General features: G+C 37.5%; 5 protein-coding genes across 6 annotated transcripts; 2 read left to right on the top strand and 3 right to left on the bottom strand.

Moving 5' to 3' along the window:
- Positions 1–1,427: 1,427 nt before the first annotated feature.
- On the bottom strand, positions 1,428–2,849 carry LOC125187336 (probable WRKY transcription factor 17). The gene is made up of 3 exons (XM_048083903.1): positions 2,330–2,849; positions 2,115–2,240; positions 1,428–1,976 (listed from the first exon to the last, which is right to left on the bottom strand). Exons 1-3 carry the CDS (start codon positions 2,800–2,802, stop codon positions 1,790–1,792), a joined length of 786 nt encoding a protein of 261 aa, XP_047939860.1. The 5' UTR covers positions 2,803–2,849; the 3' UTR covers positions 1,428–1,789.
- Positions 2,850–5,428: 2,579 nt separating this feature from the next.
- On the top strand, positions 5,429–8,415 carry LOC125190126 (serine/arginine-rich splicing factor RSZ22-like). 2 transcript variants are annotated; one of them, XR_007170860.1, is made up of 7 exons: positions 5,429–5,476; positions 5,742–5,860; positions 6,056–6,144; positions 6,344–6,572; positions 6,693–6,809; positions 7,044–7,227; positions 7,397–8,415. XR_007170860.1 is itself a non-coding variant. In XM_048087329.1 (6 exons), the coding sequence occupies exons 2-6, from the start codon at positions 5,772–5,774 to the stop codon at positions 7,078–7,080; spliced, it is 561 nt and encodes a 186-aa protein (XP_047943286.1). In that variant the 5' UTR covers positions 5,429–5,476; positions 5,742–5,771; the 3' UTR covers positions 7,081–7,316. The 2 variants fall into 2 exon arrangements, 1 of the variants encoding a protein (XP_047943286.1); XM_048087329.1 differs by lacking the exon at positions 7,397–8,415 and having other exon boundaries at positions 7,044–7,316.
- A 2,614-nt stretch (positions 8,416–11,029) lies between these two features.
- On the top strand, positions 11,030–15,196 carry LOC125188677 (probable cyclic nucleotide-gated ion channel 14). The gene is made up of 7 exons (XM_048085674.1): positions 11,030–11,312; positions 11,417–11,954; positions 12,805–13,017; positions 13,099–13,400; positions 13,512–13,623; positions 13,784–14,020; positions 14,230–15,196. The coding sequence occupies exons 1-7, from the start codon at positions 11,284–11,286 to the stop codon at positions 14,974–14,976; spliced, it is 2,178 nt and encodes a 725-aa protein (XP_047941631.1). The 5' UTR covers positions 11,030–11,283; the 3' UTR covers positions 14,977–15,196.
- A 270-nt stretch (positions 15,197–15,466) lies between these two features.
- On the bottom strand, positions 15,467–18,065 carry LOC125188678 (UDP-galactose/UDP-glucose transporter 7). Its single transcript, XM_048085675.1, has 8 exons — positions 17,899–18,065; positions 17,699–17,783; positions 17,040–17,145; positions 16,693–16,938; positions 16,474–16,584; positions 16,211–16,369; positions 15,938–16,081; positions 15,467–15,856 (listed from the first exon to the last, which is right to left on the bottom strand). Exons 2-8 carry the CDS (start codon positions 17,731–17,733, stop codon positions 15,692–15,694), a joined length of 966 nt encoding a protein of 321 aa, XP_047941632.1. The 5' UTR covers positions 17,734–17,783; positions 17,899–18,065; the 3' UTR covers positions 15,467–15,691.
- Positions 18,066–20,833: 2,768 nt separating this feature from the next.
- Positions 20,834–25,869, bottom strand: LOC125186265 (ubiquitin carboxyl-terminal hydrolase 18-like). Its single transcript, XM_048082620.1, has 11 exons — positions 25,624–25,869; positions 24,540–24,678; positions 24,371–24,459; positions 24,202–24,287; positions 23,923–24,085; positions 23,657–23,780; positions 23,236–23,393; positions 22,947–23,031; positions 22,606–22,797; positions 22,071–22,132; positions 20,834–21,772 (listed from the first exon to the last, which is right to left on the bottom strand). Exons 1-11 carry the CDS (start codon positions 25,767–25,769, stop codon positions 20,962–20,964), a joined length of 2,055 nt encoding a protein of 684 aa, XP_047938577.1. The 5' UTR covers positions 25,770–25,869; the 3' UTR covers positions 20,834–20,961.
- Between the last annotated feature and the right edge of the window lie 786 nt (positions 25,870–26,655).

Here is a 26,655-nt window from a genome sequence, read left to right as displayed (position 1 = left end):
TCGGCTAGCGCGACGAATCGGCTAGCCGGTCGCTAGCCGACCATTGCGGATGGTCTTAGCCTCTAATTTCTCGTTTATGATGAAGAAAAGCTTCATTTTTCGAGCTCTTATATTTGTTGGGCCAATCCATTATTTAAATCGTGGGCTAGAAATGGGACAATTTAGTAAGTACAATAATCTCTCTCGTATTAGTAATTATTTATAGGCTATAGATTAAAATAATGTTATCTGAATGGTTTACTGACTTTACTCTGTCCTCATAATCTCATTCTACTTCAATTATAGAATTTACATTATTGATTTAATCCTAATTTTGGATAAACCATCATTTTATTGAATAATTTACATTTTGGGATTTAGGTCTCTTTCTTTGACGAATAGTAAGTTTAAATAGACTCCTATTTATTCAATCTCAAATTCTTTTATCCAAACAAATAACGTATTATTCAAACTGCATTTACCCAGATAGTGAGATCAGTCAACATTATTCAATTGACACTTCAAGAAATAATATTGATGTTGAATAATTCAAAGTAGACAAAATTGAACACAAGTTTGTTTGTCCGTCCCTCAAAATAGAAAAGTCACATAGACTAACTGCAGGAAGATGATGTTTCCAAATGAGGGTGAATTTAATTGGTTCATGTATTAAATTCAATAAATTAGATAGGATTTAGTCTGTTGAGTATAGTTCAATTTGATAGCTTTGATTCAATATTTAACGTTGGGATACTACTACTCTATCACATACATTAGTTTTGGCTCTTCATGTATTGGTCCATCATGAATCGTGACATAACTAATCCGTAGATAATATATGATAAATTTAATTTCGAATAATTTCAAATCAATTCAATCTCAGCAATCAAACATCCAACATTGAAAAGACAAAACTCACAGGTCTCCCACATATGTTGAGCTGCAGCCAAGTCCTTAAGATTATTAAAAACTAACGAATTGTTTTATTTGAAATTTGTGTACATAAAACTTTAAATGAAAATTGAGACTTTAATGGAGTACATTTTAGCAATTGCACTATGTTTAAGTTATTTCCTTTCAAATGCTTCGATGGTCTAACGAAGTTGAACATATAATCTTAAGTAGTGCATGCGCAGTTGTGTGTAAGATTCACTTATTGAGCATGTATCGATGTACTTTATCGTTCAAGCACGATATTGCGGGTCGTTGAGCACGCTGGAGCGTGAAATGAACACGCTGCTCCATTGCCCTAATCAGAACCAGTCAATGGTGCTATTTTAGTTTTGTAATAATTTCAGAAACTATATTATACATGTTGATTTTAGTCAAAGACAGCGACATAATTATCATGTGCCACGTAGCTTTACCATCTTTTTCCTCGATGCCCTCCAACTTTTTGACTTTTCCCTTTAATATCCTTATTATTCTATGATTGAGAATCCAACGCAAAAACAACACAAGAATCCAAGCCACTAAGAAATCAAAGTTGAAACATTCCACTTTCTTCTTTTTCAGATTCTACCCCTACTCCTACCCAAATTTACAATAAACCCCCCAGCAAAGTATTGGTATTAGTCAACACCTCCAACAACATAGAAATTACAAAGAAAATATTCTACTTTCTTCTCTTGCATATTTCACCCCTATCTTACCCAAATTTACAATAAAGCCCCTATAAATATATAGCTAACTCTATTTCCTTCTTTAAATCAACCCATCGAACAACCTCGAAATAACAAATCCGTCCATAATTTAAAGTCTCGATTGCCATTTTAGATTGCTGAAGTTTCTAAATTAGCAATATGTGACATTATTTCGTGAATGCATGAGTATTCACTTTTGCATTCTCCACCGCAGCAGAAATCTCCTGCTTTGCGGTGGGCGTGTGGCGGTGCTCCCACTCGTAGGTGACGATCACCGCCGTAGGATCGTCTCTCGCTCTTTCCACGTGTTTCCTCGCCGGACAGCCCTTCACCGTGCTGCACTTGTAGTACCCCCTATCATATTTAAAGAGAGTTTGATTAGCAAAAACTGGCCGTTTACTAGAAATCAAATCTCAACCACTAGATCAAAAAATAAACGGACGAGATTGAATTTTAAAATTTTGATAATTAGTGAAGGTGCACGGTAGTTACCGTGGGTATGGCGAGCCCTTGATCGGCTTCTGGCCGTATTTCCTCCATGAATACTCATCGGCCGGAATATCGGAGGCTTTTGAGCTGATTGCCGGAACCCTAATTGTCGTCTTCACCCTATTTTTCCTGAAAATCAATGAATTTCTTCAATTCAGAGATCGAAACTCACGAAATTAACCGGATTTGTCGAATCGCTTCGAAATCAATGAGCGTACCTCTTTTTGCAATGGCAGCGGGAAGGATTGGTGGTTTTGCCGGAGGAATTATCGTGTTCGCGGCATCTCTTCCCGGAGAGCGGCGGTTTAGGGGCGGAGAGCGCGCTCTTACCGTTGGAGACGCTGCCTTCGCCGGTGATCATCGACGCGATTGAGCTCCCCGACGTCGACAGGCTCAGAACGTCGTCGCCGATCGCCTCCTTGGAGAGGTCAGGCTTCCGCGGCGGAGCAGCCGCGGCGGCGGGGGAATCGCCGAATAGGTTCAGCGTCTGTGGTTCGGAATCCTGAACCGGAGCTAGAGCGCGCCTGAACCGGGCGTGACCGGTCCGGTTCAGGTCTGAACCGGCCTTTTCCGAACTCAGAAGCGTGAAAAACGACGGCTGGTTTTGGTGCGGAGCAGCGCGGATTAGTTGCTGCAGCGATTCCAAACCGGCGGGAGACGCATTGCGGTAGCCGAGCAGATCGACGGCCATTTCTGCGGCGGAGATTTAATCTGCTGAAATCTGAGGTTTTTTTTTCACTGCGAAATTGAAAATGGAAGTGCAAAAATGTGGGAAGCGGCTATATAAGGGGAAGAATGTGGACTTGTTGACGGGTTAGGCAGCCCGAGTCAAACTTTGATTACTTTAGATTAGGGCAAATTGAACTCGTAGATGTTTTATTTATCTCCTAAATTTAAAAATAAGTAGAAATAACATGTATTCTACAAGGTAAAATAATCTCTATGAATTTTTTTGATATTTCACATAATCATCTATTGATCTGAATCCTTATTTAACCATCAAAACACATATATAATACCTATAATATATAGTTGAAATTATATTCTACCAAACAGTGTTATTTTATGTATGAATATACAACTTTCATTCATTTATAAGACAAATTAAAGTTCGATCAAAATTCACCCTTTTTTTTTAAATCTACCCAATAAAAATCCAATTTCACAATGATGATCATATAATGTTACAATCAAAACCTCAGTATCAATAAGAGACTTTAGTACTAATAAATTCGTGTATTTAAATAAAAAAAATCAAACAAAGTATAAAAAAATATTGAAAACTCTTTATATACAATGAACAATTTTCTTACTTACAAGATACATTACTATTAGTACTACATAATTTCACACTTTACTATTCCAACTAAAATTAGAAAACAAAGACTCATAAAATTTGGTCATCCAATTAACAGTGAACAACTTAAATATTTAGATAAGTGCAATGTGATTACATGAATCTTGCCTACTTTATATTTGTTAGTAATATAATCTAACTTTAAGTAATAAAGCTTGACTTAATGGGACACCTAATACATCTTAAGGCTGACTAACTAAGCTTTTCACGTAGACCCATAAACCGTGATCATTACATCTTCTTTGAACCGTTGGATCAATTGAGGCAGATCGAATGGTCAATATTCAGTCAAATGAGTTTTCTACGGCCCATGTTACACTCCAACCGCGGGAGTATCATTGTCATGCCACGTGGACTTCAATGGAACTTTTGTTTTATAGTAGTAATAAAAGTAATTGAATAATTGAATGTAGTTAAGTCAAAATAAGGCTAATCCGCAGTTGCCGGTGCTAAGCTGTGGTGACCTTCAGATCACGAGTTCAAACCCTACTATTAGTTGGGAGACGTTCGGTCTTAATCCGCAAGCCCAGTCGAGCAGGATTAATCCGATTGGCGAAGGCGGTGTTGGGAACACTTGCGATAAAACAAAAAATAAAAATAAAGCTAATCCGATTATCAGAGCAGAATATAAGGGCATCACCAACGCAAATGATTCTCACTTCATGGCATATGCGTACTACGGCATGCCTCGTTGGAGGCGAATGCTTCACCTATTTTGCATGCCATGGCGTGTTTTTGTCTATCAACTAATCTTTCTTCACGAAATTTTTATATAGTTAATCTAAGTAATTTCAAAATAGGGATATTGGCATCTAATATCATGAAACTTTCAAAAAGTTTGATTTTTCCCACTAATTTTAAAATTGGCAAATAATATCACGAACTTTATCCCGGGTTTGTTTTTTCCCATGAATGAAAAAATTCTTCAAATAAACGGATTTTTTTTTGTAATTTATAGACAACAATTTTGAGAGCTTCAAGTTTTTCAATGTTTGAAGATAGTTTTTCTTGAACCACACCCTCCAAAATTATTCTTCAATCTATTAAAATAACATGAATTTTTTCATTCGTGGGAAAAAACAAACAAGGGATAAAGTTCGTGATATTATTTACCAATTTTAAAGTTCGTGGAAAAAATCCAACTTTTTGAAAGTTTCGTGATATTAGATGTCAGTATCCCTTCAAAATAAGTCTTGAGATCTTAAAAAAATACCAAGAAAAATGCATACACAATGGACATAGTTGTGGGTGTTGATGACAAGTAAAGTAAGTGCGATAACGATGAATAGTGCAAACGAAATGCATAAAGTCATAAACAATGTTATGCTTTGTGGATAGTCTATACATGCTATTCTGTGTCATATTTTGTACAGTACACTGCTAGTATCTCTGAGATGAGCCAAAATTCAATATTTGGTATATAAATGAACTATTTGGACTGATCATAAATATAAACTTTGACTGAAAAAACATGGCCTATATATCACACCATTATGTAAATCTTTCTAAGCCTACTAGGAATATATAATTGCAATTTAAATCTCATATTTTAATTTATACCATTGCCATGTATCGATTGAACTTTGATCAATTTCATCATCAAGCATTTATAGTAAATGAGTGATAAGTTAGTAATTTCATCATCAAGCATTTATAGTAAATAGAATGAGTATTATAGAGATATCTATATTTTGTAGTTCCAAATCATGTGAAAATAGATACTATAAAAAATGAAATTTATAACAAATTAAAAGACAGATACCGCATATTAATTGATCCTCTAATTGAAATTTGAACATTTGAACTTATCCCAAGATCCAAAACTTTTAATTTAAATTTAAGTTATTTATCTACTGTATAAATTAATTATTCCCACAAAAATCATTCGAGGGTAGTAAAGTAATTTACCTGACCATGTACTCCTTTAAAACGGAACAACGCCTAAAATCATCACTCATCAGCCTTCGACAGCAGCTAGCTTTTTTCTACAACACAATTAGGGTTTCAGGTGCGCTCTGTTCAATTTTCCGAAGAATTGTAAACTATGTTGTTATTGTATTAATTGATTAATTGATTGAGAAACTATGTGTGTTATATGTAGTTTAATTATGTTCATCCACCCGATTGTTTTCTGTCAACGGATTTTGAATATTTAACCTGTTTTCCTTGCCCCTTATCAAGAACGATTGCTAGCTTATTCGTGTGGTTTTTTTCATAGTGTATGATTTTGTATGTGATTCTAAAGTATTAATTCTCTGTCCGTGTGTTTTTAGGATCTTCTTCCCAAAAATCTCTGGTTCAAGATGTCTAGGGTTTACATTGGGAATTTGGACCCCCGAGTCACTGAACGGGAACTCGAGGATGAATTTCGCGTATTTGGAGTTATTAGAAGGTAAACTGCAATATATTGTTTGCTGGAAAATTTCACGATACCAATTTGCAGCTAACCACAAGGATTTCAGTGTTACTAATTGTATTTATTTTGCGGTGTATATTGTGTTGGCCTGCATCTAAACCAGATGTGAAGGTAATTTTTTCTAAAAGGGAGAAAATATGTTGATGCTACTGTTTTAAATGTCTTCTGCAGTGTGTGGGTTGCCAGAAGACCCCCTGGTTATGCTTTCATTGATTTCGATGATCGCAGGGATGCCCAAGATGCAATTAGGGACCTTGATGGTGAGCTTATGATACATTTTTTCTTGTGAAAAGAGTATGCATCTTTGATTTTGGAATTTGCTTGAGTTGAACTTGGCATTTTCACTCGAACATCATGTCTGCCAATGCGTGATGTATCTTATTTTGCTCAATGAGCTCCCTATCTTTTGTCAGTTAAATATCCCATATGGTGTGGTTATATTGTTTTATTCTGGAATAGGTAAAAATGGCTGGAGGGTTGAGCTATCACACAACTCTAGAGGCGGAGGTGGAGGTGGAGGCGGCCGTGGTGGGGGTCGTGGTGGACGCTCTGGTTCTGATTTGAAATGCTATGAATGTGGTGAGCCTGGCCATTTTGCTCGTGAGTGCCGAATGAGGGGTGGTTCTGGAAGGCGCAGGAGCCGTAGCCCTGCTGCTAGATATCGCCGTAGCCCAAGCTATGGTCGAAGGTAAGACTGGGGTCAAAATTTCAGATATGAGAGAGAATGGCATTGTTTGGTTATACGTACTTAATTGTAAGTTGTCATTATGAACTATTCTAAATTGATGCTGTTTCTCTGCTGGCATAGGAGTTTAAGTCCTCGTGCTCGCTCACCTCGTCGTCGCAGTTTGTCTCCAAGGCCTCGCAGCTACAGCAGATCGCCTCCGCCTTATCGTGGACGAGATGAAGTTCCATATACCAATGGGTATATCTTGTTTCCTTCATCATGGTTCTTTCTGTTAGGCTTATTAATTTAGAGGATCTTCCTAGTTTGATATATGTATCTAAATACTTTAGTTGGGTTCTTGTTAACTATTACTGGATTCTCCAGGAAACCTGATATTTTTGGTGATACAATATATACTTTTATTGTATTTTTAACGTGTTTAATATGTAAATATTGTTAATTTATTTTGTGCTGCATGGCTTATATCTGCAGAAACGGTATCCGAGACAGGCGTAGGAGCAGAAGCTGAGCTAGGATGTTATATGCACTTTTGAGTCTCTTCTGAAGTTCTTCAAGTTGTGTTTACTGAGCTTGGACTTATTTACGTCTTAGTTAAGATGGGCGACGCCCTTGGGTTTCGACTCCTGGATTTGGTTGTGTGATTTCTATTTAAGTAGTAAGTTTGTCACTTTAACCTTATTGTTGCCTTATCGTTTTCCCTTTATACTCGTGGACCTTCTTATAATGTCTTATATTTGGCTCTGATGTTGCTAGTTGATATTTTATCATTATAATTATATTAAAGAACACTGCTAAAAGTTTATGGTTTTGTTTTCTGTGTCGAGGTGTCTGCCTGCTACTGCTTCATTGGTTTTGTACATCTGCACTTGTGGTTTCGACCTTCTCTGCCCTGCTGTGGGATCTTCAATTTGAATTATTGTGGATCCCAGCTGGCTACTCTGCTAGATGCTACTTTTCATTGCTTTCTGCGGCTAAGATGCGTCTCTCCTCAATATTTAATGTTATGTAGAACTCCACTTGTGGTTTCGACCTTCTCTGCCCTGCTTCAAATGTGAATGATTGTGGATCCCGTTGTAGAACTTCTCTTGTGCTTTCAACCTGCCCTGCCCTGCTGTGGGATCTTCAATTTAAATGATTGTGGATCCCGGCTGGTTACCCTGCTAGATGCCACTACTTTTAATTGCTTCTCTGCGGCTAAGATGCGCCTCTCCTCAATAAATACGGTATTTGATTAGATTTAAGGATGGTGGTCGGCTTCACATGCTTCTGGCAGGTATTCAATCTACTATGTGGAAGTCGGCATTTAACTTAATCCTTAATACTGCTCTAAATGATAGTGCATCTTTTTATCAGCATGAATTCATCCCTAAGTATTTAGTTGATATTTCATGAGTTGGAAGCGAGGAACTAGGTATATATCACCATCCTTTTTTAACATAATTTGGTGTGGGAGAGTCTGAACTTCAACTTAACTTCTTGTGCATATTCCTTGCAACCTTTTATTGACATAAGATTTATAGGTGTTATGCTGTGATAATTGCGTAACGAACCCATCTCGAGCATTTGTGTGTAGCGATTAGGATTTTGGTTTGTTCTTGTCGAATTCATTTGAATCAGGGCCTGATGGTAATGAACTATCGAGGCAGTTTGTCTTCGTTAAGATCGTCATCTACTTTACTTCTGGCCGGATAGCTCATCTTCGAATGCTTTTCAATTGACATAAATTCTTAATAGGCCTCCAGAAGGCAAAGTTTTCAGCTGTGAATTTTTAGGTGTTTTGAGGATTTGATAGAGGAATTTGTATTTTATACATATAAAGTTAATGAAATATACTCTTACAAGATATGTGATTCGAAACATGTATGCCTATGTTTTAATTGATCATCTTTATTTTGGCCAATAATTGTCTCAAATTACGCAAATTTATTTATTTCTTCTCATTACCTTATATTTCTCCAAAATTTGGAAGAATAATTGTACCACCAACGCAATAATCCATCACAATTCTCATGATAGTTTTTACGGAGTAAGTATGTTTTTAATAGTAACATTAAATCAAAAAATTGTTTCACTTTAACATCATAATTTGTTTGAAATCATGTCATTTGCCAGAATTTGTAGGACAGTGTCACCAAGTGGTACACAAATCCAAATACAATCAAAGCCCTTGTGAATGACACCAAATCATGATAATTATGTGTTGACCTTGTAAGGATTCGTTAAATAATATACTCCCTTCATTCCAAGATAGAAGATAGAGGGAGTACCTTTGTAAAGTGAGAAGCTCAATTTGCCATACAATAAAAGTAGGCCTGCTTAACCGGTTCTCCGGTTCTCGGGTACCCGGAATTGGAACCGGAACCGATCGGGTAATTGAAGAACCGGAACCGAAGAATCCAGTTCCGGTTCCGGTACCGGTTCTAATATTTTCATAAATTTCGGTTTTGGTTCTAACCAGAATCGACCGGTTCTTACCCGGAACCGAATAATATATAGTATTAAATTTAATTTTTTTTTTACTAAAATTGAAGTATAATAATTAACGGTAATTCATTTATTATTATCAAGGTTGGTTTTGATTCTTTAGTATTACTGAATGTATTCCTTTGCTACTTTGATATTACTTAAAATAAATATTACTCTTGGTTTGACAATATAATTTTCCAATTTATGTGTTTGGATCATTATTTACCATTATACTTTGAGTTCTTTAAACAAAATAATTTTAACAGATCATGAAAGCTCTTAGAGGAGTCAAGGTGGAGGTTACCAATTGAGGAAACATGCGAAAGAATATACCGTAATTCTGGTTTGACATCACAGACAACTCGTGGGCTAATGTGAGAATCATATTTCTTGATACTAAGTGGAGATAATGTAATTGTTGTTATATATATAAGTTAAATCTAGTTTGGTGTCAGATTAAAATTAGGTAAATAATAAACAACTTTTCGTTAATTAGTGTACTTAAATTAAAATTAAAACTACAAATCGGTTCCGGTTCGAAACTGGTACCGGCCGATTCTTACCCGGTCGGTTCCAAACCGGAACCGGACGGTTCCGGTTCCGAGATTCATGAAATTTTGCAATCGGGTACCCGGTCAATCGGACCGGGTAGAACCGGAACCGGCCGAATAAGCAGGCCTAAATAAAAGTGTAGAGATTAGAAAAGAAAATGACTTATTTACTTTGGAAAATTAAAAATGAATACGAATCATTTAAGAAAGGATTGAGTATTGGAGGGAGTATGGCTTTTTTAAGTATGATTAATATTGATTTTTATATCCTAACTGGACCAGGACAAAGATATGAGACATTGACAAGAGATTTGTGTCGTGCACGTTAGCAATTATGGGATCTTATAAAATACACATCGTAGCTTCCACTACAGACATATGGAAGCATATTTATTTCATTTTAGTGCTTTAAGTAAAATATGAAACAATATTTATCTTATTTGATGAATTCTTTTATGGCTATTAGCTTCTCAACATTGAGTGGAAATTGACTAACTCCTTAGTTGACGAATTAATATTACTTAAAAAACTAATTATTTGTAACTTGTAAATTACATTTAATCAAAATTATGCATATTTTCTCTGATTATTTTTTATCTTCTAAAAAATATTAATGTAATTGACGTCAGAATCAAGCTGGCGAATCTTGTTCGTTTGAAATGGAATGGATCAGCAGATTTGTTGTAAAGACAATATGCTAATTGACAATTAGGAAAAAAAAGTTTGTTATATTTTATTATTTTTGCAATGTTTCTACAAGACGATGCATTATTTTTTTCACCTTGACAGCAGCTTTCTTATTCTCTAAGATTTATCGATTTCGTAAAGTGTGCAATTAATTTAATAAGGAGAGAGAAAATTTGATTTCTTCTCTATGTTTGTTGGACGCCTTGGACCATGTGGTTGTTTATTATTTAACATATATAAGTAAATATATGTATGGAAAAATATACTATTCCAACAAATTTATTTTTTTTGCATCACCAAATCATGTGCTTGATTCTCAACGATTTATTTCTGTGTTTGTACAATATCGTTGTCATTACTATATTTGATCAATTCAACATTATACTACCATTTTATTTCCTGACCAAATTTAAATAAATAACACTAAATTAGTGGAGTTTTTTTTTGTTAAAATTTATTAGGTGTACCAACACAGAATAGGTGAAGAATATATTTGATCCAATAGATTAAATCTTTACCTGTGCACATTTCAATAAAATCTTCTTATAATCTACACGTATACTTTACAATTAATACAATCGAATAAAGTTGAATTTTTATAGTTGTAATGTTTTGAGAGATGATCTTGTCTAAAGTTTCACAATTAATGTCATGCCATCACGTTTCTTCTCTACCATACCTTGCTTAATAATTAATGATAAAAGGAATAAAGAAAAGAAAGAGAAATTCAACTGTTTTCTTGGACTCATTTAATTATTACAACTGGAAAAAGTTTCCACCTCATCCACAAGACGACATTTTCGGATTTTCTGTGTCTCCATTTTTTGTCACACACTGCTGCTTCCCTTAAAGTTTTGATTTTTAATGATGGGACTTTGACATATTCTTGAATTCAGCATTTTTTCAGCAAAATCACCATGGATCAAGAAAGGAATTTTCTGGGTGTAGCTTTTGTTTGCAGAGATTCAGTTCAAGATTGCTGCAGTGGAATTTGACCTTTTGCAGGAATGGATTTCAAGAAAGAGAGAATTGTTAGGTAGGTTTTGTTTTCTTACACCACATTGAGAATTTCTGTGTTGTGTTGTGTGTGAACTTTATGTAGTGTTAAGAAGTGGGCTAATTGTGAAGTCATGTTTCTAGGTTTCACAGTGAAGAAAAAAGGAATCTTGAAATGTTCTTGGAGAAAAATGAGGGTGAGAGCCTAGATAAGTCCCTCCCTATTTTCAAGAATTCTGCCCATTTAAGGAAAGTTGAAGACAAGATTCCAAAGTTTGGTAGGGCTAAGGTTTATCCAGAAGGGTCAAAGCCAGAGAAGAAAGCAGTTCTTGATCCAGGGAGTGAGATTGTGTTGAAATGGAACAGAGTTTTCTTGTTTTTCTGCATAATGGCTCTGTTTGTGGATCCCTTGTTTTTCTACTTGCCTTCTGTGGTGAATCAAGACAGTTCTTCATGTATGCATACAGACCTCAATTTGGGGATCATTGTGACATGTTTTAGGACTGTGGCAGATGTATTTTATATGTTACATGTGATTATGAAGTTTAGGATTGCTTATGTGTCTCCAAGCTCAAGGGTTTTTGGGAAAGGCGAACTTGTTATGGACCGGAATAAGATAGCCATGAGGTACTTGAAGTCGGAATTCTTCATTGATTTCATTGCAGCACTGCCGCTTCCTCAGGTTGGTTGAGTTTGCTGCTATTGGGAGTCCTTTGCAAAGCCAATTCTATTAGTATATTAGTACATGTTTATGTAGAGGTGTAGCTTAAAGAAACGCGATGATATGTGATACGAATGGCGAAATTAGGCAGTGCTGTTGGAAAGATCTTGAATGAACTTTGAAGGGCTTGAGTAATTTTGTTGAATTTGCTGTTACTGTTGTTATGATCATTGCTGTTTTGTAGGTTAATGTAGAGATTTTAGCTTAAATGAACGAGATGATCTGTGATACGAATGGTGAAATTAGGTAGTGCTGTTGAAAAAATCTTGATTGAACTTTGAAGGGCCTGAGTAGTTTTGTAGAATTTGCTTTGATTGGCAGTTCTTTGCATGTTAAAGCCATTACTGTTTAACAAGTTTATGTATAGGTTTAGCTTAAAGAAACGAGGTGATCTATGACACGAATGATGAAATTAGGCAGTGTTGAAAAGATCTTAACTGAACTTTGAAGGGCTTGAGTAGTTTTATAGAATTTTGCTTTTATCAGTAGTCCTTTGTTAAGGCCATTACTGTTTGACATGTTTATGGAGAGATTTTGCTTAAAAAATGAGATGATCTATGATACGAATAATAATGAAATAAAGATGCAGCCAACTCAGGATGCTCGTGTAGTTTTTGCTCGAACGATACTCAAGAAACTATACGAATATCTTTGTTGTCTGGTTGTAAGTTATGCTAAATGTGGTAGCAAAGCAAATGTGTTTAGACAATTGCCTTAACCTTCTCTGCTTGATGTATGAATCTTTTTAGTTGTTCGTCATGATTTTCTAAGGCTAAATTAGCTTATATATCTTTGCTTCTCGTTTCTTCAGATTGTCATATGGTCCATATTACCAGCAATCAGAAGCTCCCACTCTGATCACACCAACAACGCCCTTGTACTCATCGTTTTGCTGCAATACATCCCCCGGTTGTATCTCATCTTCCCGTTGAGTTCTGATATCATCAAAGCTAATGGACTTGTCACAAAGACCGCGTGGGCAGGCGCTGCTTACAATCTGGTGCTCTACACGTTAGCAAGCCACGTACGCCTAATTTCCTCCGAGTTGCATTCTAAATATATCTTTTTTGGCTTAAAATTATTTGATGATCATTTCCTCTTGTAGGTTCTAGGGGCTTCCTGGTACTTGCTATCGATTGAGAGACACGCGACATGTTTGAAATCTGCTTGCAGGGACGAGTTCAACAACATTGGCTGTTCGCTCAATTTCCTCGACTGTGGCACACTGACCCACAGTGATAGAGGAATATGGGTAAACAGCACACAGGTTTTCAAGAAATGCAATCCTGACGACACCACCTATTTCAACCACGGGATATTTGGGAACGCCGTTGCAAACAGCGTTGTATCGACTGGATTTATCGAGAAGTACTTCTACTGTTTATGGTGGGGCTTACAAAACTTGAGGTATGATATGACTCATGTTTATTACATTTGAGATGAAAATGAAATGTGTAAACTAGTTTGATTCATTATCACGAATTATGATGATGCCGTTGCTCTTGTTTAACTCGACAGCTCCTATGGACAGACGTTGTCTACGAGCACGTTTATTGGAGAGACTATGTTTGCCATTGTCATCGCCATCTTGGGGCTCGTTCTGTTTGCTCATTTGATTGGAAATATGCAGGTTATTCGAATCTTCGTATCATATGAACTCTCGCTTCGGATATTTGCTTCTGTGATTAAAGAGTTATAACTAACAAAACAAATTGGCCTTTTTGAAAGTTTACAAATATGACCATGAAAAAGAAGCAATGTTTTTATTATTCATATATGTCATTATCCAGACCTATTTGCAATCTATGACTGTGAGGCTTGAGGAGTGGAGGCTGAGGCGTCGAGACACCGAGGAATGGATGAGGCATCGTCAGCTCCCAGAGGCTCTGCAACAGCGCGTGAGACGCTTTATACAGTACAAATGGCTTACCACACGAGGAGTTGATGAAGAATCTATCCTCCGTGCCTTGCCAATAGATCTCCGTCGTGACATTCAACGACACCTCTGTCTAGACCTAGTTCGTCGTGTAAGATCTCCCACGATCTCTTATTCCCATAGAATCCCTCCATCCAAGTTAATTGAGATTCGAGGCATTTCTTTTCGACACGCAGAATTGATTTTTGCCAAAAAGAGGAATATGAATCGGTTAACTTGGGAAGGAGGGGATAGATTCGTATGCTCGATGTTCTTTGTGAAGTTTCACTAAGCTGAGTATGCATCGTCTTCGATTTTCAGGTCCCGTTTTTCTCCCAGATGGACGATCAGCTTCTTGACGCCATCTGTGAGCGCCTTGTCTCGTCCCTGAGCACCCAAGGCACCTACATTGTCCGTGAGGGCGATCCCGTCTCGGAGATGATCTTCATCATCCGGGGGACGCTGGAGAGCTCGACCACGAACGGAGGCCGGACAGGATTCTTCAACTCGACAACCTTGAGGCCCGGCGACTTCTGCGGCGAGGAGCTTCTCGCGTGGGCGCTGCTTCCTAGGTCCACCCTGAACTTCCCTTCCTCGACACGGACAGTGAGGGCACTCAACGAAGTCGAGGCGTTCGTGCTGAGAGCAGAGGACCTCAAGTTCGTCGCGAATCAGTTCAGACGTCTCCACAGTAAGAAACTGCAGCACACATTTAGGTACTACTCTCACCATTGGAGGACATGGGCAGCCTGCTTCATTCAGGCTGCGTGGCGTCGCTGCAAGAGGAGGATGATGGCAAAAAGCCTCAGCATTAGCGAGTCGTTCTACTTCCCTCACGACGCGCAGTCATTGGATGAACATGATGACGAGGAGGAAGAGGAAGAAGAAGAACACGAACAAGTAGCAGAGAGTTCTTCTCAGGCGAAACAGAACCTCGGTGTCACCATACTAGCATCGAGATTTGCTGCCAACACGAAGAGGGGAGCGCAGAAGGTTAGGGATTTGGAAATGCATAAGCTGCAGAAGCCCGAAGAGCCGGATTTCTCAGCCGATGCTGAGGAGGACTAGCTTAGCTCGACTCCGGAACCTGACTTGCTGTTTTTACTCTGCGTGGGACCCGGGCGAGACGAGCTGGACAGAACCGTGTTAGGTATTCTTATGAAGTCTTCTTTATACGTTGGATTGTTAGGCTACGAGTTTTGTACAGATTTCGTTGTGTATCAGTCAAATGAATCTGATATTGTTTCCTTTTTTCACTTTTAGCATATGATTCTGTCAATTTTTAAGATGAATACTCCATGTTATATGATATATACAGTTGAAAAACTTGAAAAATATGATTCTTTTTAAAAACAACAAAATAAAATGACACATCCTTGATTTCTTTTCAAAATCAGTCCCTTCATTTCACAGCTTGCAAATTGCAATGTTTCCCCATCACCCAAAAACACACTTTTCAATGTGTTTAAACCGGAAAGTCGTGTTTAGCTCATCGGGACATGCTCGTAATCCCAATTTTACATGTGAAAGTGAAACACGAGATGTAACACGAAACATCTGAGAAGGGAACTTGTGCTTTATGAATATGATTATGATTATTACAGTACAATCAAAGCCTTCAAAGATTTCTCCCTCTCTTTACACTATACTTAGCCTCTGCCATTTAGATCCTCATTCTTTTCAAAATTTGTTCTTTCACTGAATAATTTAACAAGAATCTTCATATGTCTGAAATGATTCATATAAAAAACATGCAAGCAAGGCACCTTTTTGTTGAGCCGGCTCATTTACTACGCGTCTCCACATCAGGCATCTGCTTCGGGAGCTTGGACCGCTTCTGATTGTATTTCGCTAGCGAGTACCAGACGCCGCCTGCAGTGTTGATCACAAGCCCGGTGACGTTCAAAGCATGAATCTGCACTCCTCCCAGCAGGAAAAAGCCGAGGGTCTGCTCAGAGAGGTAAGCAACCATCATCTTAGTATATTTTCAAATGTGGAGTATTATTTTCAAGAAGAAAGTGTAAATTACCGTGGAACCGACACCCTTGAGGACACCGACTATGGTAGTAGTTAAAGCAGAATTGACAATTGTACACAAGAACATAGTGTAATTCAGTGCTATACCCATCACCAGGGAAAGAACAAGGAGAACCATAAATGCGAACGAGTTACTCTGCCCATCAAAAAAGATTTGATGTCAGATTAGGTAATCTGCTGTCGGGATCCAGACGACTATGAAATACTAGCATATAACGATTTTTGGCATTGCTGCCAAAGAAAATTTGATATGGTTTAATGCTACCTTTGCAAATAGCATAACTAGAGAATTTGGGAATTCTCCGGTAGCAATGATAAGGAATAGCAGAAAGGGTAGTGACAAGACGCTGTTATAGAACATAATTTCGACTGAGGAAAGTCCATCCTCTGCACCTGACCTCTCTACCAAGACTAGGTACATTGTCTGCAGAATTTGTAGAAAGATATTATTACACAATTCCAAAATTTGTAAATAATAAAGCCAAACGCAATGCATATTATCAGTTAATGGAGAAGTACGAAGCATACTTGGAAAAAGACAGAAATAAAGGCCATGCTATATCCAACAAGATCGAAGGAAAAATCACCAAGTGCTGCTATAAGAACACCAGCAGCAGTCAGAAGCACAGAGAGAGTAACCTGAAATGATATGGAAATTGTTTGAAACTCAATTTATTAGGGAACGAATGGTGACTGTAACCAACTGTCGGCATCAAGCTAAATCTAATAAAAGAAGAAGATATAAACCTGAGTTGAAGGTCTCCCCTTTCCATAAAAGAACCCAGCTATAAGTACAGCGAGCGGTGTAAGCCTTTTAATGGCTATGTACATTGGAATATTTACGCCTTTCAGGCTTGCTAATGCAAAAGCCACATTCGCGTTGTAGAACAAGGACACCAGAAGAAGTTTTTTGGCAGTATCTACACTAAATCCTTTTGCTTTCGTGTATCCCAACGCTCTCCCAAAGTGTATAAGCAAAGTTGTCACCAATTGCTAATAATACCTCACAAAATACAACGACAAGTCAATCAATACAAAAGGTGAAAGATGGAGATAAAGAAGAGAAAGCAAAGTCATATTCAATTGCAGTATACCTGAAACATAAGGAGAGTCATCGAGTCTGAATATTGCATGAGCACTGCTTTATTGATGAAAACCATTGCCATCGAAGAAACTCCATATGATAAGGCTGCAAATAAACTGCATCCAGTATTTGCACAAGTTCATTCATAAGATACAACCTTCACAATGCTCGGATAGTTAAGCCTAAACGCTCATTTAATATGGAGGTGAACAAAACAAGTTAATCACAAAATCTTTCAAAGCTCCAAATATTTCAAACACTACATTATATTTGTACAACTGCAGCCGGCGCTATTTCAATCTCCAATATCATGCCACGAGTGAAACTAAGATGATTCACATGGATAAAATGGCAAATTGTGAACCATGTCAAGGCTCCAAATCCACACGAACGGAACTCGATAAATGAAATTTCAAGAAATTTCATACAATTAGTATACACTAAACAGTAATAATTAATATTTGCACAAGTTCATTCAAGGAATTTCATACAATTAGTATTCACTAACACGCAACTGAGATTTCTGAGGCCAAACCAATACATACAAAATATAGCAGAGGCAATGAACAGAGTAAAATATAAGCTGATTCAGACTCAAAATCTTTCCAACAATCATTCGATGCTTCCTTCTTTTATCAGCACAAAAAAGGGGAAAGAATAAAAACTAACCTCAAATACGAAGTTGAATCTGGATTGAATTCCATATCCAGAAACAATTATTAAACCTCTAAGTCGATTCAGTTCATTTACTCACCTAAAACGGAACAATTAGAACGGATCAGAATTACAATTTTGCAATCACAGCTGATTTAAGATATTCCATTTCCCACCAATGGATAATCCAAAAAAAAAATCATAATTCACCTTACCTTGAATCAAATCACGAGAAGATTGACCAAATATTCCAGATCGGGAGCTTAAATTGATGAATATAGAGATAGGGATGGGAGTTGTGAAAGCGAGAGTTTGAAGTAAAGGTGTGGGTATGTAACAGTGCGAAGTGAAGTGGTGAAAATTCGTGAAAGGGAAAAAATAAATGAGGAAATGATAAAAAAAAAAGTCGCCATGCATGTGAGCTGTAAAATATGGAGAAAAAGGAAATCAGGTGCGAGCATGGAGCTTTGGGAATTCGCATTTTTAACTATTTTGGGAAAAATTATACGCATAGTAAAAGAACTTCTTTTTTACTTTTCGACCCTTTATTAATATTCATTTTGTTACTACATGAGTAAATAAAAAGTGAGCCTGAATATATAGTCATTTTACGATTTTGGTCATAAATTTTATCTTTTTGATTTTTTGTTCATGCACATTTTAAATCGGATCACAATAGGTTCTCCGTCAATAATTCCGTTAATTTTATAACAGTCAACGGGTTTAACCCAATTTTGACCAAATTAACTTTTAATTTTGATATTTTACTCCCCTAATTAGACTAGGTCCCGGAGCTCCCGTCGGTGGAGTCGGAGGGCTCGTTTGCGATGGAGATGGAGCAAGAGACGTCGGCTTCAACAGAGCCGGGGCTAGAACCGAAGCCAAAGGGGAAGCAACCAGAGCCGACGTAGGTGCAGCCGGTGGAGGAGGGATGGCACCGGAGGCGGCGGCGAGGCGGGAGGAGGAACTGCCGGCGGAGGTGGCGGCGAGGCGGGAGGAGGAACTGCCGGCGGAGGTGACGCTGGCGGTGGTGTGCTAATCGGAGGAGGAGCGGCGACGGGAGTAGTAGCAGGTGGCGGAGAACTAACCACCGGCGGAGGCGCGGAGACTGGCGGTGGTGTTGAAACCGGAGGCGACTCCAATGCAGATGGTGTTCCTTCTCTACAAGTGCCGCATCAAGCGTATATGTAGGGATCAGACCAGTCCAGATTCACTAATTACCAAAGACCTCTTTGTTCTTGTACAAGGGAGCTCAACCAAACTCTCACCCACGCGGCTGATTTTTACAAATACAATGGAGTAAATTTAATATGGATACAAGAAATTGAAGCCTAACTATTACTCCCTCCGTCCCGGCTAAGATGACACATTGCTTAGCCGGCACGGGATTTTAGGAGTGATTGGTTAAAGTGTTTAATTGGAGAGAGAAAAGGTAGGTGTAAGTTCTAAAGTAGAGAGAGAAAGAAAGATGAATATTTTAATAAGAGTGAGAAAAAGTGGTTGAGCGTATTAATTGGAGAGAGAAAGTTTCCAAAAAAAGGAAATGTGTCATCTTAGTTGAGACAAACTAAAAAGGAAAATGTGTCATCTTAAGCGGGACGGGGGGAGTACAAGCTTCTTGACCGAAACCCTAGTTGGTTCACCCACTTGATTTGTATCCTGCACACTCAAGAAACAGTCAGTAATAACAAGAAGGATCCTCTCGGATCAAAACATAGATCACTAACTAAAAACAGAGAAAGTAATCACAAATCAAAGAATCTTGGCTCATAACCCGCCACAACCACACTGATCTATTCTACCAGAACAAGACCCAAGGGAGCACAACTGGACCGGTTAGAGTTCACCCCGCACCACCGATGCCTTTACCACACGTTCCCCTCACTCCAGATCAAGTTCCACTGAACAGTATCTCAGCACAGGCCCTTCGAGTCTCACAAACCCTAGTTCTTCAGCACACAAGCAATCGAAGAGATTGCCTTAATCCAGCACTCACAAAAGATCTACCACTCAAAGAACCGTGAGAGATCACCATGAGATGGCTGGAAGCTCATCGGAGAAGAAGAGAGAGAAGGGAGAATATGCAGAATCAAGCTTAGAGAGGGAGAGAGTTCTGAGAATAATGAGAACGGCGCATAGCCTTCTCACAATAACAAACACAGTTCTACATCCAACAGCTGCAATGCAGGATCCAGGTAAGAGGGCACGTGGCAACATCTGGTGAGAGGGGATAAGTCATTGGGCTCAGCCCAATTAATTTCATCCGGGCTTAAATAAAAGGCAGCCCAAATAATAGTCCACACCAATATCCAACAGTATGGATGAGTCGCAGAAGCTTGTTGGAGGGAATTCGCGAAGGATGAATGAGTTGGTAGTTCCTCCTCCCGCCTCACCGCCGCCTCCGGTGCCATCTCCTCCCCCACAGGTTGCACCTACGCCGGCTTCGGTTCCAGCCCCGGCTCTGTTGAAGCCGATCTCTCCTGCTCCATCTCCATCGCAAACGAGCCGTCCAGCTCCGCCGACGGGAGCTCCGGGAGCTAGTCTAATTAGGGGAGTAAAATATCAAAATTAAAAGTTAATTTGGTCAAAATTGGGCTAAACCCGTTGACCGTTATAAAATTAACAGAATTATTGACGGATGACTAATTGTGATCCGATTTGAAATGTTCAGGATAAAAAAATAAAAAAGATAAAGTTTAGAACCAAAATCGTAAATGATCGTATGTTCAAGACTAGGATTAGCCTTTACTTTTACTACATTCTTGTTTCTATCAAGTATAGATAAATGTACATACATAATGCCCTTAAAATTTAAATTACTACTTGATTGAATTTATATACTTATAAGTTAGTTTAATATGAATGAAATAATTTGGGCATGCTTTGACGCTGGTTTGAAATTAATTAAAAGAGTAATGCAGATGGATTAGTGTAATTTATGTTAAATTAACTAATGTTCATGAACTAGTATTCCTACTTTTTAACGTAAAATATCTAATGAATCTATATTTATTTCCTGTTCCAAAAAACACCGACAGTTTCAATTATAGCTTCAATTATTTATTGAAATTTATTAATAATTAATTAATGCACATAACTAGTACTTTTAATTTTTGTGGACAATCGAAAATGAGAAAACAAGACTATTGCTTGTGGAAAAACTACTTGATATATAGACTATAGTAGAGTTCTCAGCATCCAGATTAAAAAACTATCTACAAAATCTGCTATTACTAAGTGAAAGCGTTATGCAATCTGCCATTCACAACCTCGAGAACTTAGTCGTATTTGAAGCATCTGCCGTTCTCAGACAATAACCGGTGGATCCTAGGCATCTTCCCGTTCGATACAGCGCCGCCTACCTTGAAAAGATCTTTTCGTCGTTTTCCACCGAGAGCCGAGAGTGGCTTTATCAACTTCTTCTCAGAACTTAAACCAACTAATATCCCAGCTGCTTCTCTAGTTTCATCATCGCGGGGAATGAATGTATATACGTCTGGTTCTTTATTTTCTTGCTTAACAATTTTATTCCACCGTTGTCTGCCAAGAGAACCAGAAGCAGAGATTTGATTCAACGTTGGCACGGAACTTTTTACTTCGCACTTTGAAGCCTCTCGCATGTATGTGCAATTAGCAGACTTCTCCTTTTGGATGTGAATAGTAGTAAACGACGAGATGGCATGTCTTCTATGCTTCTCAAACGCGCAGTTCTTAGCAGCACTGAGATTTTGACACCGTGTTTGAGAAAGATCTTTTGTGGTATCACTTGTATTGCACCTCTTGACATCACGACCGGTGGAGGATCTAAAGAAGTCCAGTTTCAGAGGAAAATCTTCTTCTTTCGGAGAACTGTAGAAACCATGACTATCATGAAATCGAGTTGGCAACCGAGCATTACAGGGTGGTGCCATTACATCCTCTCTTGCATTTTCTGCACTTTCCACTAATAAAATTTCCACCATGCTATCAGCCTCAGATTCAGAATTGACGGGCTGTGTCGTTGACGAATCAACTGCTTGTATTTTCAAAATTTTGTTCACTCCGGTAAGTGAACCAGCAGGAAGCAAACATGACGGGCGAGCGCAAATCCTGTGAGGATCATGTGCAGATACATGAATGGATATATACAATAACAATATCCACTTGTATGCAGAAAACCGGCATGCAGCAATACTTGAGCAATACATCCATAATAGGGCAAAGCATTAGCATCAAGAGCTTGCAAACATGACTAGCCAATGCAGACCAGCAAAATTATTCAATTATATCGAAATTTGAAGCCCACAAAACTTACAGCCACTTTTGTTTCTGAGAAACAATGACATGTGTTGTGTAAAGAAAAAAGAGAGAGCATTTGCGGAGGTAACAATTCTAAAGCACTAAATACCTGCTGTATAAGAGCATATAGGCTTCCTGCGAAAGCACCTCATCCAAGCTCACGGAAGAAACCTGATAAGGATACAAAGATTACGAACAATGCAAGCAAAAAATAAGTGTAAACATGTCCGGTAATTTACTGGTATTACTATAATGTTATGTGAACAACGATCATTATGGCCATTGAACATTACTAGATCAACTAGCTTTTAGTAATAATACAAACTTTAGCAGGCTCTTTTAAAAACTAAAAAGATTAACACTAACATAATCTTTTGAGAAAATCACTGCCTCAATTAGGGTTCAATACATATTTATAATTTATTCATCGCCACTCTTTCATACTAACTACACTAGGATATCATAATTTAGTGTTGCCCACTCTCATTAACTAACATAAAATAAAATTCAACAAGCAATGGAGAGACTGAAATATGATGAGATTCAGTAAAATACATAACTGTACATGACAACAAAATACTTCATGTGTTCAAGTCGAAGGTTGTATGATGCATGTATACACTGAGAAAAGACGGCGTTAGTACCTTATCATCATCAATCTTGTACCAATACCCACCAAAATCCTTAACATAGCAGATGTAATGGCCAAATGTATGGTGTATTTCTACATGGACAATTACAGCATATAGCTTGTAAATATCATTCCCATCTTCCGATTCATTCATGTAAGAACGAAGATCCAGCTTCTCTGGGAAGGTAACCCTCTTGTTAAGTTTCTGATCAAAACAATTAATACACTCTGTTATGAAAGAAAGGGAACGGAGTTGCCAAAACAAATCTCCAAAATTCACTGTAGACAAATATTTGAGGAAAACTTTGATTAGACATTGGGGTTTGGAAACTCAAAGGGCATAGAGGTGCAGACCTGAAATCTTTTCAAGGCAATTGTAAGAATGTTGGGTGCCTGCCGAATAGATAGGTACTTCCGTGCCTTGACATAAGCATTGCAACTGCACAGACAACTCATATGATTGATCAAAGAAGTATAAAATAATAAAAATCCTTTATACGTAGCAAATGTAATGGCAAAAGAGCAGTGTTATTGAATCTATCTCGATTTTCCACAGTAGTACAATTGAATCTATCTTTGCATTAGCGGAAATAGTAGTGCAATTGAATCTAGATAAATGTACAAATGCTGAAGGAACACGTACCTATCACATTTGTACATATTATCTCCATGTAGCCACTCTTTGGCAGTGAATTGATCCAAACAGTCCTCCAAAGACTCAGCACCCCAATGAACTTCAACAGTTAAATCCATCATGTGATCAAATCGGTTGGATATTTTATTGCACTTGTTGCATATAACCTGAAGGGAAAAATGAAAAATAAACAAGATGGAGAGTTGCAAATGCGGGATATAGCTAAAAGAATATTATAGCCAAATAACTATCACAGTGCTACTCGTACTACTACTAAATTTCAACCTAATGTACAGTATTTGACAACAATCATCCATATGTAAACACTCCAGATATGTAATATCTCACTAATACAGGATTGAGCTGGGTATGCTTTATCTATGCAATGCAAACTACACAGCTGGACATAACGATTGAACGTGCAGGCTACCTGAGACCGAAGGCAACCTCCGAATATATGTTGAACAAAGCTAGTCTCATGATATCTGGGATGAGCAGTCTTTTCTCCCCCAAATTCATCGAGGAAAACAGATTGCATTTTATCAATTGCAAACCTGGCAATACAAATTCCATTGAAATCAGTAATTGTATACTAGAAAAGTAAAATCACATCGCAAATATGTCCCTGAAATTGTATATCAGGTGAAAACAAAAGGTCCATAAAAAACAAAAAATAATAAATACTGTAATAATGACCTCATGAACTCATGGGCATCCTCCTGCTGTCCACGCTCAAGATTACCACCAATACTATTCAATCTTGAAAGAATATGTATGGGAATGAATGCGGTATGACACCAGCTAGCACTTTCCACATGAGTTTGAAGATCACAGAGGAAGCACCATTTATCCATCCGACCTGGCAGCAGAAAGAGTGGCAGATAGTACAACAATATATACGGAAGTACAAATATGAGTTATAGAATTCTGTATGATGGACTCAACCAGGGTGATATGATCAAGTCAATTACGTACATTTTAGCTTGTGTCCTTTCTCCAAAAAGTAGGCAGCAAGTGGACGAGTGTATGTAAGACACTGAAGAACCACATTAGCAAAGCAGCTGCAGAGAAGCAAGACAGATTAAACAGGCTGACATACTGCAGATGAACAAGAAATGAAGTGCGGAATAAAAACTTCACTTGCCTGTTTCCGCCATTTATTAGTCCACAAGGAGGATAACCTGGTTTCTCCCAATTGAAAAGTTGTATGAATTCCTCATATGGGAACAAGATCTGAAAATCAAGGACAAAGCAATGTTAGAATCATAACTCACTGTCACTGGTAATTAGTTGGTAAAATAGAATTCGAGTACCTCGTTTGACTGCTTGTTAATCTCTGAACTTCGAGCTCCAGAAAGTTGTGAAACCTCCCTTCCTGTCAATGCAGATGGCAATTCTGTACTAGCACACTTTTTCCCGCACTCATTGTGAGGACATCGACAATTTGAAGAGCTGTAAATTCAAATGCATAGTGAATGATAGCCATGTAGTAGGAGCTTTACTAGGAAGTAGAAAGCCACTGATGCATCTTGCCTATTAAAATTGTTGAGTTATGGGAAGATGAGAACACTTATGACAGGATAAAACATGCAAGTGTGCGCACATTCTGATATGTTGACTTGATACTCTCCAAGTCACTTAGTCCAAGAGGTTTCACATTTATTAGCACACTAATTGAACTCAACAAGCAATAAATAAAAATGAGAAACCATATTTAAAGAGTAAAAGAGAAGTGAACTGCAAATTTTAACGATAATTGAAAGCATTGACCGCAACCAGTTAGAAGGACTGAAATATGACCATAGACCAACCATTAGCCTGGATAGGTTTGACTTATCCAAATCAAACCATGACCTCCTCCACATTATTAACTCCCCATACTATATTATTACTATTGTTTATCACTAGATCAACAATTGGGGTGTCACCACATCTATCATCAACTCATATACTGTAAAAGAGGACGAGTCAGTGTTATTATTTAATCCTACCACACTAATACATGGATCCCGACATAAGTATTTAATGCATAACGTGCATAGGAGATACGTCCTAGACGATGAAGAACAGCTCAATCACAATTTGTAACAATCTCTTATTTCATTCCGATCACTTGTCCTAGCTTACATTTTCCAACAGATTCTACTACTTAGAAAGGAAAATTCAAGTAGCAGTGGATGCCGGATGTAATCGAAAGAACACAATCTCATCACATTAATCCACAAATCAGCTCTACATCTTACGCAAATCATAACTAAGCACCAACGCAGGTGCTGATAACCTAAAACGATTAACCTAAGCACAAACAACTGAATCGGAAAGTAGCTCCAAATTAACTGCATAATGAGATTCTATAATAAATTGAATTGCGCATAAATGAGTAACCACGTGCTATACCAGGAGCAATCGAAAGCATTTGCGCCTGCGCCAACTTCCGCCTCCGTCTCTCCATCACCGCAATCCGGTGAAAATCCTATACTGGAGGCGGCTGCCAAAACCATAGACGAAGTGCTCCGAACAAGATCGAAAAACCCTACCACCATCGCCGTCGCTGCGTGAGTTGCAGGGTTTTCCGTTTGTGAAGAAATTTTATGAAGTTTCCTTTATATATGTGTGTAAATTGGCGGTTAATTCAGCAGCAATTGGATTTCCGATTCCTCGTAGAATTTCTTCAGCTATAAGAATTAGAAAAACATAAAAATATTATAATATGATATTTAATGTTGATTTAAACAATTGATGGATTGGGCTCTGAATGTGAGCTCACTTTGAAACAATAACAACATAAAGCCCAAATAATTTGGGCTTTTGATAATAGTATATCTTTTATTTTTTCATTAATCTAATGTGAATCTACATATTTTTAGATTATTTTTTATGAAATTCACTATAAAATAATAATAATAATAATATAATAATAATATTTTATTATGTTTTTAGATTTCAATTTCGTAAAATAAAAATTTAAAACTTAAAATATTAAGTATTGATGAATTATGAAAATGGAATAATAAAACAGTAGTTCAAATTTTGCCTCAAAAATAATTTTAGTGAGAAAATACGGAAAATAGTCCTGTTTTTTTTAATGAAATCGTTTGAACATTAATTTAAATTATTTTAATGTATATTTACTAAAATAACTGTGTAGCAAGCCATACATGTGATTTCATAGTTTTATTGTAAATTAAATGATTGGGGAAAATGTAACATTGCAAAATAATAAAGTGATTTATCTGTGAATTTATATAAGAAAGTCGATTTTGTTTACTTTTTTTAGAATAGTTATAAAAGTAAAAATATCTTAGCATTGTGTGTATGATAACAAATTCTGTACATTTAACAAAATATTGTCCATGTAATTTCCACTAATCTAATATATGTGGCCACCCCACAATGCCTCAAAATTGCAAACTATTGAAGGCAAAGTCC

This window comes from Salvia hispanica, chromosome 5 (genome assembly GCF_023119035.1).
Source record: "Salvia hispanica cultivar TCC Black 2014 chromosome 5, UniMelb_Shisp_WGS_1.0, whole genome shotgun sequence".
Classification (NCBI taxonomy): Eukaryota; Viridiplantae; Streptophyta; class Magnoliopsida; order Lamiales; family Lamiaceae; genus Salvia; species Salvia hispanica.
The sequence above is the reverse complement of the archived record's forward strand: the minus strand, read 5'-3'. Positions and strand labels throughout refer to the sequence as shown.